Consider the following 13,555-nt stretch of genomic DNA (forward strand, 5'->3'; position numbering starts at 1 on the left):
ATGTGTGTGTGTGTGTTTAGCTGAAGGATAGTAAAACAAGGAACATTTGGGCAATTGGTGACATTTCGCTGGTCCCCACAAGTAACAATAAGTTAGTGTTAGAGTTAGGGGCTTCACAAGTGGCGCAGTGGTCTAAGGCACTTCATCGCAGTTCTAGAGGCATCACTACAGCTGGCCTTGACAGTGCACAACTTGACAGTGCACAGCTGGCCTTGACAGTGCACAACTGTCCCAGCGTCGTCTGGGTACGGAAGGGTTTGGCCGGCTGGGATGTCCTTGTCCCATCGCACTCTAGCGACTCCTTGTGGTGGCCAGGCGCATGCATGCTGACTTCGGTTGCCAGCTGTACAGTGTTTCCTCTGACACATTGGTGCTTTTGGGTTAAGAAAGCAGTGTGTCATTAAGCTTCCCGGGGTTGTGTTTTGGAGGACATATGGTTTAGGAGTTTAGGGTTAGGGATTTGGGGTTAAGGTTAGGGAAAATATCATTTTGAATGGGAAAAATTGTTTGGTCCCCAAAAGGATAGTAAAACAAACATGTGTGTGTGCGGGCTTGTATTACTATCGTCATAGATTCGGAAATCCCCCAAAGTCCACAGAAGGATAGAAAACAAGAAAAGATATACATCTGACCATACTATAAATTCATACACCAGACAAAGTACGGGCGGGGACTGTGTGTCTGTGCATGGCAGGTTAATTTATAAATGTAATCTGTTACAGTTACTAGTTGTAATCAATAACGTAACTTTTGGATTACCCAAACTCAGTAACGTAATCTGAGTACTTTTGGATTACCCAAACTCAGTAACGTAATCTGATTAATTTTGGATTACCCAAACTCAGTAACGTAATCTGATTACTTTTGGATTACTACTTTCCCCTTAAGAGGAATTAGAAGAAGACAAAAATGATACATCAAAAGCATTTGGTATGTCATCATAGCGATCTCTGAGTGGTGGTCATCATTTGGTATGTCATCATAGCGATCTCTGAGTGGTGGTCATCATTTGGTATGTCATCATAGCGATCTCTGAGTGGTGGTCATCATTTGGTATGTCATCATAGCGATCTCTGAGTGGTGGTCATCATTTGGTATGTCATCATAGCGATCTCTGAGTGGTGGTCATCATTTGGTATGTCATCATAGCGATCTCTGAGTGGTGGTCATCATTTGGTATGTCATCATAGCGATCTCTGAGTGGTGGTCATCATTTGGTATGTCATCATAGCGATCTCTGAGTGGTGGTCATCATTTGGTATGTCATCATAGCGATCTCTAATTTGTGGTGGAACAAACTTAAACCTGCACCTTTTTTTACTGCTGATTTGAATGGCATTGAGAAAACAGAAATCTGTCAATGTTGTCCCCCTGCAAACATCCTTTCTCAATTTGAAAGTAATCCAAGATGTAAATCATCTAGTTTTTCAAAAGTATCTGTAATCTGATTACAATATTTTTTGTAATTTCAGTGACTGAAGTTACATTTTTTTTGTAATCAGATTACATGCAATCAGTTACTCCCCAACCTTGTGTATGCGAGATTGCCTGTGTCTGTGTGCACTGTGAATGCATGCATGTGTGTTTTTCCTTGTCAGCAGGTAGTAAATGTTAGTGTGTGAGCTGCCAAAATGCTAATTGGCTTAGACAAAGGGAGGAACAAGAGGAGCAGGAAGTAGAGCAGGCGATGATGATTGATGGACCTGAATCTCTACTGTCACACTGTTGCATCTCCAACCTCTTTAACCTTTACCTAACACCTACCCTAACCTTAACCGCCCATGGGTTATGACCCAATCTTAACCCGTCAAGGTGCTTGCGTCACTGAAAGCCTTATTTTTTACAAGTAAATGTCATGTCCCTTTGGGTACAGCTTATTTCTTTGTTCCAAAAATCCAATGTTTGTGTCTGTTGGATGAATGTCAAATATCAACCTGAGGTTAAATTGCCAAACACACACACACACACACACACACACACACACACACACACACACACACACACACACACACACACACACACACACACACACACACACACACACACACACACACACCCGAGGGACGAGGTATGCGGCAGGGCTTCAGTCTGTCAGTAACGCACAGTGAACCGTGTGTGTGTGTTTGTATGCGTGTATGTGTGCGTGTGTAATAAAACGCACACACACATATTTTGTAAGTACTTTTTAACACCAAAGCTATTGGTAAGTGAGGTGCCACCAACACAAAGGAGACGGAACCAACTTCTTATGGTATAGGGGACGCTTGCGTACCACTTGACCAAAAGCCAGGGAAAATGCAGTGCGGCAAATTCAAATAAAATTATATAAAAATCTAACTTTCATTAAATCACACATGTAAGATACTCAATTAAAGCTACACTCGTTGTGAATCCAGCCAACATGTCAGATTTTAAAAAGGCTTTTCGGCGAAATCATAAGAAGCTATTATCTGATGATAGCACAACAGTAAACAAAGAGGGTAGCATATTTCAACCCTGCAGGCGCTACACGAAACGCAGAAATAAAATATAAAACATGCCTTTGACAAGCATATTTTGTTGGCACTCCAATATGTCCCATAATCATCACAATTGGTCCTTTTGTTTGATTAATTCCGTCCAAAATGTCAATTTATTTGGTACGTTTGATCCAGAAAAAAACAGCTTCCAAATTGCGCAACGTCACTACAAAATATTTCAAAAGTTGCCTGTAAACTTTGCCAAAACATTTCAAACTACTTTTGTAATACAACTTTAGGTATTTTTAAACGTTAATAATCGATAAAGTTGATAAAGTCTATCTGTGTTCAATACAGGAAGACAACAAACCAGGCTACATTTCAAGTCTTGCGCAACTCTCAACAGTGTTACGCAGTTCCTAGATGGCCATACTTCTTCATTGCACAAAGGAATAACCTCAACCAAATTCCAAAGACTGGTGACATCCAGTGGAAGCAGTAGGAACTGAAAACAAGTTCCTAAGAAATATCGTTTCCCAATGAGACCTCAATGAATAGACAGAGACCTAAAAAAAATCTGAACGGTTAGTCCTCGGGGTTTTGCCTGCTACATAAGTTCTGATATACTCACACACATGATTCAAACAGTTTTAGAAACGTCAAAGTGTTTTCTATCCAAATCTACTAATAATATGCATATCTTATATTCTTGGCATGAGTAGCAGGAAGTTGAAATTGGGTCCGCTATTTATCCAAAAGTGAAAATGCTGCCCCCTATACCTTAAGAGCATTGATGGAGTATTGAGACTGAAATGTTTTGGAACTTTACATGATGTGTTGTAACACCCACTGGGCGAAAAGGGTCCATATAAGGGGATATATTTTCTTGACATGTTTTTTATATTCTAGAGGATACAGAACATGTGCAATGCATATTTTGAGTTTTTATGGATATGCACCATATCTTGACAAATTCTGAATCAAGATGGGTCTTTTGGACATATATAATATTGGGATTACTCCGAATATCACATACGGACATTTCCTATGGCTGGATATGAACTCTTTCGATATCCTGAGACATGCATCATCCTATTGTCTCTCTTCAGGTTGACAAATGCTTACTGTATACATCACGTATCTGTGTTTTCTCAGCACATTCAAGATATTGAGCGATATGGATTCTAGAAATGCTTCTCTTGGCTGAGGTCCATTTCCGGATCTTGATATGCTTTTTGATATGCTGAAAATAAGGACGATTTCTGATGCATTTCAGAGTTTTCAGCACATGCTCAATAATTGGACAAATATGCACAAATCATTTTTCAATTCCCTCTGGATATGATACTTGGTGTAGCTTGATATTGACTCATTAGATATCCTGAGATACTGTAGGCCTATGTAGACATTTTATTTTCTCTATATGTTGACAAATATTGACAGTACGCCTACATAGGATCTTGATATGCATCTTTTACGCTGCTGCTACTCTCGGTTTATTGTCTATGCATAGTCACTTTAACTCTGCCTGCATGTACATATTACCTCAATTACCTCGAATAACCAGTGCCCCCGCACATTGACTCTGTACCGGTTCCCCCTGTATATAGTCTCCAAATTGACTCTGTACCGGTACCCTGTGTATAGTCTCCACATTGACTCTGTACCGGTACCCTCTGTATATAGTCTCCACATTGACTCTGTACCGGTACCCTGTATATAGTCTCCACATTGACTCTGTACCGGTACCCCCTGTATATAGTCTCCACATTGACTCTGTACCGGTACCCCCTGTATATAGTCTCCACATTGACTCTTTACCGGTACCCCCTGTATATAGTCTCCACATTGACTCTGTACCGGTACCCTGTATATTGTCTCCACATTGACTCTGTACCGGTACCCCCTGTATATAGTCTCCACATTGACTCTGTACCGGTACCCTGTGTATAGTCTCCACATTGACTCTGTACCGGTACCCCCTGTATATAGTCTCCACATTGACTCTTTACCGGTACCCCCTGTATATAGTCTCCACATTGACTCTGTACCGGTACCCTGTATATTGTCTCCACATTGACTCTGTACCGGTACCCCCTGTATATAGCCTCCACATTGACTCTGTACCGGTACCCCCTGTATATAGTCTCCACATTGACTCTGTACCGGTACCCTGTGTATAGTCTCCACATTGACTCTGTACCGGTACCCCCTGTATATAGTCTCCACATTGACTCTTTACCGGTACCCCCTGTATATAGTCTCCACATTGACTCTGTACCGGTACCCTGTATATTGTCTCCACATTGACTCTGTACCGGTACCCCCTGTATATTGTCTCCACATTGACTCTGTACCGGTACCCCCTGTATATAGTCTCCACATTGACTCTGTACCGGTACCCCCTGTATATAGCCTCCACATTGACTCTGTACCGGTACCCCCTGTATATAGCCTCCACATTGACTCTGTACCGGTACCCCCTGTATATAGCCTCCACATTGACTCTGTACCGGTACCCTGTATATAGCCTCCACATTGACTCTGTACCGGTACCCCCTGTATATAGCCTCCACATTGACTCTGTACCGGTACCCCCTGTATATAGCCTCCACATTGACTCTGTACCGGTACCCCCTGTATATAGCCTCCACATTGACTCTGTACCGGTACCCCCTGTATATAGCCTCCACATTGACTCTGTACCGGTACCCCCTGTATATAGCCTCCACATTGACTCTGTACCGGTACCCCCTGTATATAGCCTCCACATTGACTCTGTACCGGTACCCCCTGTATATAGCCTCCACATTGACTCTGTACCGGTACCCCCTGTATATAGTCTCCACATTGACTCTGTACCGGTACCCCCTGTATATAGCCTCCACATTGACTCTGTACCGGTACCCCCTGTATATAGCCTCCACATTGACTCTGTACCGGTACCCCCTGTATATAGCCTCCACATTGACTCTGTACCGGTACCCCCCTGTATATAGCCTCCACATTGACTCTGTACCGGTACCCCCTGTATATAGCCTCCACATTGACTCTGTACCGGTACCCCCTGTATATAGTCTCCACATTGACTCTGTACCGGTACCCCCTGTATATAGCCTCCACATTGACTCTGTACCGGTACCCCCTGTATATAGTCTCCACATTGACTCTGTACCAGTACCCCCTGTATATAGCCTCCACATTGACTCTGTACCGGTACCCCCTGTATATAGCCTCCACATTGACTCTGTACCGGTACCCCCCTGTATATAGCCTCCACATTGACTCTGTACCGGTACCCCCTGTATATAGCCTCCACATTGACTCTGTACCGGTACCCCCTGTATATAGCCTCCACATTGACTCTGGACCGGTACCCCCTGTATATAGCCTCCACATTGACTCTGTACCGGTACCCCCCTGTATATAGCCTCCACATTGACTCTGTACCGGTACCCCCTGTATATAGCCTCCACATTGACTCTGTACCGGTACCCCCTGTATATAGCCTCCACATTGACTCTGGACCGGTACCCCCTGTATATAGCCTCCACATTGACTCTGTACCGGTACCCCCTGTATATAGCCTCCACATTGACTCTGTACCGGTACCCCCTGTATATAACCTCCACATTGACTCTGTACCGGTACCCCCTGTATATAGCCTCCACATTGACTCTGTACCGGTACCCCCTGTATATAGCCTCCACATTGACTCTGTACCGGTACCCCCTGTATATAACCTCCACATTGACTCTGTACCGGTACCCCCTGTATATAGCCTCCACATTGACTCTGTACCGGTACCCCCTGTATATAGCCTCCACATTGATATTTTACTGCTGCTGTTTAATTATTTGTTACTGTTATTTTCAATTTTATGTTTCACTTAACACTTATTTTTCTTAAAACTGCATTGTTGGTTAAGGGCTTGTAAGTAAGCATTTCACTGTAAGGTTTACACCTGTTCTATTCGGCGTATGTGACATATTCAATTTGATTTGATATGCTAAATAGGTTATTTGAGTTTTGGGGATATGCTCAATAATTTGGCAAATATTCACTCCATTTCATTCTTTCAGACACTATAATTTTGGTATTCCCTCTGGATAAAGGACTTGCACAAACCACAAGCTAAAAGCACTGCAACTGGTAGCCTAGCAACAATAATGGCATTTTTGCTGCGGAGTTCCATCTGCCAACTATGTAAATGGTGTGGTTGACCTGACAACTGGAGAAACAAAGAAGTGTGAAGCTGTTCTGAAAATACCTCAAAGAAGTTAAAGCTAAAGTGATTAGCTTATTGAGATGTTTTATTTATCTGAGTAACTAGAATCAAGAACGTTAGCTAATTTGGCCAGTAGGGATAGCCAGCTAGCTAGGCTTCATAGGGGGATAAAAGTGAACTAGTGGCCTAGCTAGCCAATAAATAACAATAGTGCTTTCTCTTCAGGGATTTTTTTAATACTCTATCAAGCCTCAATGTGACAGCCAACGTTTTCAAACAGTTAGGCATGTTTTGTATTACTGGTTAATATAAGAGAACTAGCTAGCTAACTAACTAGCAACTTGGCTAGCTAGCTAACTTAGTTCCAGTTAGTTTTCTCATCATGAATGAAGCAGGTAGAGTAGCTTCCTTGTGGTATGGTTATGTGTAATGACAATGTTTTCTTGAAATATCCACACAATTTTCATTCATTGACAGTTTGGAGTGGATCACAGACCAACACTTCCACCATAATGGGTTTGACTGCGAGGGACCACCGCTGACAACCCAATCTGCACCCGTCGCATCGAAACAACTATGAAAACTGGAAACCATACAGCCTGAGGCTGCATTTATTGTAGCTGGGGATTTTAACAAAGCTAACCTAAGAACAAGACTTCCTAAATTCTGTCAGAATATCGACTGCGCGACATGAGCTGGTACCATTCTGGATCATTGGTATTCTATCTTCTACGATGTATACAAAGCACTCCCCCGTACTGCCTTCGGCAAATCTGACCATGACTTCATTTTGTTGCTCCCAGGTATAGACAGAAACTAAAACAGGAAACACCCGTGCTCAGGTCTATCCAAAGCTGGTCTGACCAATGGGATTCCATGCTTCAAGATTGCTTCAATCACATGGACTGAGATATGTTCCAGATAGCCTCAGACAATAACATTAATGTATACGCTGACTTGCTGAGCGAGTTTATTAGCAAGTGCATCGGAGATGTCGTACCCACTGTGACAATTAAAACCTTTCCTAAACAGAAACCGTAGATTGATGACAGCATTCGCGCAAAACTGAAAACGCGAACCACCGCATTTAATCATGGCAAGGCGACTGGAAACATGACCGAATACAAACAGTTCAGCTATTCCCTCTGTAAGGCAATCAAACAAGCAATGCGATAGTATAGAGACAAAGTAGAGTCGCAATTCCATGGCTCAAACACGAGACGTATGTGGCAGGGTCTACAGTCAATCATGGATTACAAAAAGAAAACCAGCCCCCCGTCGCGGACATCGAAGTATTGCCCCCAGACAAATTAAACAATTTCTTTGAGAACAATACAGTGCCACTAACATGGCCCGCTACCAAAGACTGTGGGCTCTCCTTCTCCATGGTCAACGTGAGTCAAAACTTTAAACGTGTTAACCCTCGCAGGGCTGCCGGCCCAGATGGCATCCCTAGCCGCGTCCTCAGAGCATATGCAGACCAGCTGGCTGATGTGTTTACGGACATATTCAATAAATCCCTTTCCAAGTCTGCTGTCCCCACATCAAGATGGCCACCATTGTTCTTGTTCCCAAGAAAGCTAAGGTAACTGAACTAAATGACTATCAGTTCTTTCATCATGAAGTGCTTTGACAGACTAGTCAAGGATCATATCACCTCCATCCCACCTGATACCCTAGACCCACTTCAATTTGCATCCCGCCCCAATAGGTCCACTGACGATGCAATAGCCATCACACTGCACACTGCCCTAGCCCAACTGGACAAGAGTAATACCTACGTAAGAATGCTGTTCATTGACTACAGCTCAGCATTTAACATCATAGTACTCTCCAAACTCGTCATTAAGCTCGCGACCCTGGGTCTCGACCCCACCCTGTGCAACTGGATCCTGGACTTTCTGACGGGCTGCCCCCAAGTGTTGAAGGTAGGAAACAACATCTCCACCCTGCTAATCCTCAACACTGGGGCCCTTGTATGTCTTCCATTTCCTAATAATTGCTCCCACAGTTGATTTCTTCAAACCAAGCTGCTTACCTATTGCAGATTCAGTCTTCCCAGCCTGGTGCAGGTCTACAATTTTGTTTCTGGTGCTAATAAATTCATTAAAAATCTTACAATGTGATTTTCTGGATTTTTTTTCTCATTTTGTCTGTCATAGTTGAAGTGTACCTATGATGAAAATTACAGGCCTCTCTCATCTTTTTAAGTGGGAGAACTTACACAATTGGTGGCTGACTAAATACTTTTTTGCCCCACTGTATATCCTGTACTCTATACCATCTACTGCATCTTGCCTATGCCGCACGGCCATCGCTCATCCATATATTTATATGTACATATTCTTATTCATCCCTTTACATTTGTGTGTATAAAGTAGTCGTTGTGAAATTGTTAGATTACTTGTTAGATATTACTGCACTGTCAGAACTAGAAGCACAAGCATTTCGCTACACTCGTACAACCATGTGTATGTGACCAATACAATTTGATTTGATTTGATGAAATGAAAAACAACATGTTTTAAACCTGACCCTGACTGCATTACCTGGATTAACCCATAACCCTGACTGTTAATAGGCCATGTCCATACTAACTATGTAGAAGTTGGTAGATAGATGAGTGTTCTTGTATTGTATTACAGTACATCAATAAAGAACTCAGCCGCAGGCCTTTTCATTTTATCAGGATTTCTATTAGCTTTTGCAGAAGCAGTAACTAATCTTCCTGGGGTCCACAAAACACTGACACACTGATAGACAAAGGCAGTCACAGAAATTCAGAACACAACGGCATTCATACAATACCCCTAAAAAAATATGTTTGTGTTAGAGTGTGCGAGTGTGTTTGTATGCGTGTCCCCTCACAGTCCCCACCGTTCCATGAGATGTTGATTAATAGATTTTGTCAAGGTCATTTTGCTGTTTGCTTTTGGGTACAAACACAGGTTTCGCACACAGGCACACATACACTGTCAATAGTGGACCAGACTGTACAGGGAAAACACCACTTCTTTACGTTAAGTAGCATATAATATAATTAATTTGGTTCATTATTGATTGATTATACACTACCGTTCAAAAGTTTGGAGTCACTTAGAAATGTCCTTATTTTTTAAAGAAAAGCAAACATTTTGTCCATTAAAATAACATCAAATTCATCAGAAATACAGTGTAGACATTGTTAATGTTGTAAATTACTATTGTAGCTGGAAATGGCTGATTCTTTTGAAGAATATCTACATAGGCATAGAGGCCCATTATCAGCAACCATCACTCCTGTGTTCCAATGGCATGTTGTGTTAGCTAATCCAAGTTTATAATTTTAAAAGGCTAATTGATCATTAGAAAACCCTTTTGCAATTATGTTAGCACAGCTGAAAACTTTTGTTCTGATTAAAGAAACAATAAAACTGTCCTTCTTTAGACTAGTTGAGGATCTGGAGCATCAGAATTTGTGGGTTTGATTAAAGGCTCAAAATGGCCAAAATCGAAGCACTTTCTTCTGAAACTCATCAGTCTATTCTTGTGAGAAATGAAGGCTATTCCATGCGAGAAATTGCCAAGAAACTGAAGATCTCGTACAACGCTGTGTACTACTCCATTCACAGAACAGCGCAAATTGGCTCTAACCAGAATAGAAAGAGGAGTGGGAGGCCCCGGTGCACAACTGAGCAAGAGGACAAGTACATTAGAGTGTCTAGTTTGAGAAACAGACACCTCACAAGTCCTCAACTGGCAGCTTCATTAAATAGTACCCGCAAAACACCAGTCTTATTAACGTCAACAGTGAAGAGGCGACTCAGGGATGCTGGCCTTCTAGGCAGAGTTGAAAAGAAAAAAACATATCTCAGACTGGCCAATAAAAAGAAAAGATTAAGATGGGCAAAAGAACACAGACACTGGACAGAGGAACTCTGCCTAGAAGGCCAGCATCCCGGAGTCACCTCTTCACTGTTGACGTTGAGACTGCTATTTTTTGCGTACTATTTAATGAAGCTGCCAGTTGTCATTTACAACATTAACAATGTATACACTGTATCTGATCAACTTGATGTTATTTGAAGGACAAAAAAGTGCTTTTCTTTCAAAAACAAGGACATTTCTAAGTGACTTTTGAACGGTAGTGTATGTGCATCATTTGTAAAACACAGATTGGTCATTGAGAAACTTAACTTGAGTAATCCTCATTAAGCTACAAAAGTGTCTCTTCTCAATCTTAACATGTGTTGCCAATACAACAGAACAGGTGAACCGGAATTACGATCTAAAAGCCAAACCTATACTAAGCCACACCGCCGGTCTTCTGATCTGACCCGGTGGATCAGTAACCCAACTAAGGGGTGGCAGGTAGCTTAGTGGTTAGAGCGTTGGGCCAGTAACCGAAAGGTTGCTGGATTGAATCCCTGAGTTGACAAGGTAAAAATCTGTAATTCTGCCCCTGAACAAGGCAGCTGTTCCTTGGTACGCTGTCATTGTAAATAATCATTTGTTCTTAACTGATTAGCCTAGTTTAAAAAAGTTTAAAATAACCCAGTGTGTGTTCTGTCCACTATTTACCCAGCATTTTGTTGAGCGTATATTGGCCTATGGTGCGCTCGTGGATAATTCCTAGGCTCTGATTCCTGGCATCACTCTCTCTCTCTCTCTCTCTCTCTCTCTCTCTCTCTCTCTCTCTCTCTCTCTCTCTCTCTCTCTCTCCCTCTCTCTCCCTCTCTCTCCCTCTCTCTCCCTCTCTCTCCCTCTCTCTCTCTCTCTCTCTCTCTCTCTCTCTCTCTCTCTCTCTCTCTCTCTCTCTCTCTCTCTCTCTCTCTCTCTCTCTCTCTCTCTCTCTCTGGTGTTCATTCATTCAGGTGCGCAGCTGAATGAAGATTGCCAGATGTGGGTCAAGCTGGAGCCATTCACAAAACAAAACATAAGCTACTTGCATAAATGTCATGAATTGTCTGCATGTTATTTGGTAAGCCAATACATTTAACTTAAGTATTTATCTAGTTGATTGAATCACTTGAATGATTATGTTAAAAAACACGTGCTATTAATCTCAAAGGTTCTTTGTAGATCCTTTTGAGGAACAATACAGGTTTTTTGGGGGGGTATTCTGGTTAGCCATAATCTATTGTTAACTTCACTTAGGCGTTATTATTATGTTGTTCATTGGCACAAGGCTATACCTGAGGTATTTACAAGACACCACAACTGGCCATTGTCACATTTATCATGTAATGGCATAACACATCCGATTAGATAAACTGGAATAACACCCGAGCACCACCTCCCCCCTAAATATTCGACTGACCCACCCCGACCCAACATTTGAATTATCACTAAAATAGAAAATACATCCCTTTAAGAACTGCTAAGAACCATTGAATGGCTAAAATGATTATTTAAATCACGATAGTTTCAAATATAACCATCACCCGTGAAAAATAAACAAATAGAAGATGAACAAAAAAACGATAAATTAGCCAATCTCCAGAGCTGCCCAATGGGACACACTGTAACGCACCACATACAAGCGGGAAAGCGGTGCACGCAGAGAACGGGGCATCCCGCATCAACCCCTCTATTTTGGCTCCCGTGGATTTTATGTATGTGGGCTAGGCAAGTGACAGGTCTCCTAAAAGAGAATAACCAAAGAAACGATGAAGAACTTAGATGAAATAAATCACTGAACAGTCATCCAGCCAAAGTAGTGTCTGCCGTTAACTTACTGAGGTGGACGCGGGCGGAAGCTCCATCAGGCGATGCGCGCTTACAGAGCTGATGTTCCAAGGCGCGAGAGACGGGTCTTGCGTGGGGATGCTGTCCGCCTTGACTGGCGAGCGCGAGCTCATTCTTGCCAAGTGTGTCAGTCAAAATCTAGAGAGATAGAGACAGAAAGGGAGGAGGGAAACGCCGTTAGTAGTAGAGTGCTCTGCTTCAGTCCTCTAGCCACAGCATCACGACCCTGTCTCCCATACACACAGAACAGACTGAGACCAAGGAGTGAGAAAGCACTCACATTCACTCACTAACGCTCTCTCACTCTCTTTCACCCTCTCCCCCTCTCTGTTTACACGTTCACGTGCGCCTCCGCCATGTGAAGAAGTGTCCCAAAGCTGTGAAAATGTGAAAATGATGTAGGGAGTCAGGACTAGACCCTCCGATGGCCACTTCTATCCAGCCAACTGCGAAGTGGAATCCCATAAGGCAGGGATAATTAACTAGATTCAGCTGAGCGACGATTTTTTTTGTTGCGTGGATGGTGGGGGGCCGGATACAAAATTACAAATAATTTGTAGACTGCAAATTGACCGCTAGAAGCCCAAACATATAATATTTGACTAAAACATAATAATTTCAAACCTTGTTTCAAACCACGTGTCTCTCGATTACGTGTGGGAATACTTGGGAACATATTTATTAAATTAAAATCACTTGGAGCTGATTTCCTCGTGTTTTTACAGTCTTTTATGTTCAACAATAAAAAATACAAATAAATTGTATTAAACATTTTTGCTCAGAAAACTTGGGGCCAAATGAGACCACCTCTGGGCCCCGAGTTGGGTAACCCTGCCATAAGGCATTATGTTATTTTTGAGGTCATTTTTGAGTTAGCACAATTTAAGCATCCCTAATTATATGCCACATGTATTTGTTCATGTCAGATTTTGAGACTTGATTTATGTCAAATATGAAATACCTCCCAAATGAAATGTTAAACTGTTACTGAGGTGTATATATTGTAAAACGACAGGGGGGGATTTGTTCATTTGAATTTCATGACGTTTTATTCCTATTTAGAAGTGAAACTTGAATTACATCATTCAAACCACCAGTGTGTCCCGAATCGTTACTCTCTGACTCTGATTTTAGTCAGCAA

The 13,555-nt window shown here is 42.2% G+C and overlaps 1 protein-coding gene across 1 annotated transcript in view; it reads right to left on the bottom strand.

The window, feature by feature from the left end:
• Positions 1-12,643, bottom strand: part of LOC109865105 (melanopsin-A) — a 31,376-nt gene extending 18,733 nt beyond the window's left edge. The window contains exon 1 of the mRNA XM_031799540.1: positions 12,405-12,643. Coding sequence (XP_031655400.1) covers positions 12,405-12,527 — 123 coding nt within the window. The 5' untranslated portion in view covers positions 12,528-12,643. The remainder of the gene's footprint in view (positions 1-12,404) is intronic.
• Between the last annotated feature and the right edge of the window lie 912 nt (positions 12,644-13,555).

Source organism: Oncorhynchus kisutch, linkage group LG20 (genome assembly GCF_002021735.2).
Source record: "Oncorhynchus kisutch isolate 150728-3 linkage group LG20, Okis_V2, whole genome shotgun sequence".
Taxonomy (NCBI): Eukaryota; Metazoa; Chordata; class Actinopteri; order Salmoniformes; family Salmonidae; genus Oncorhynchus; species Oncorhynchus kisutch.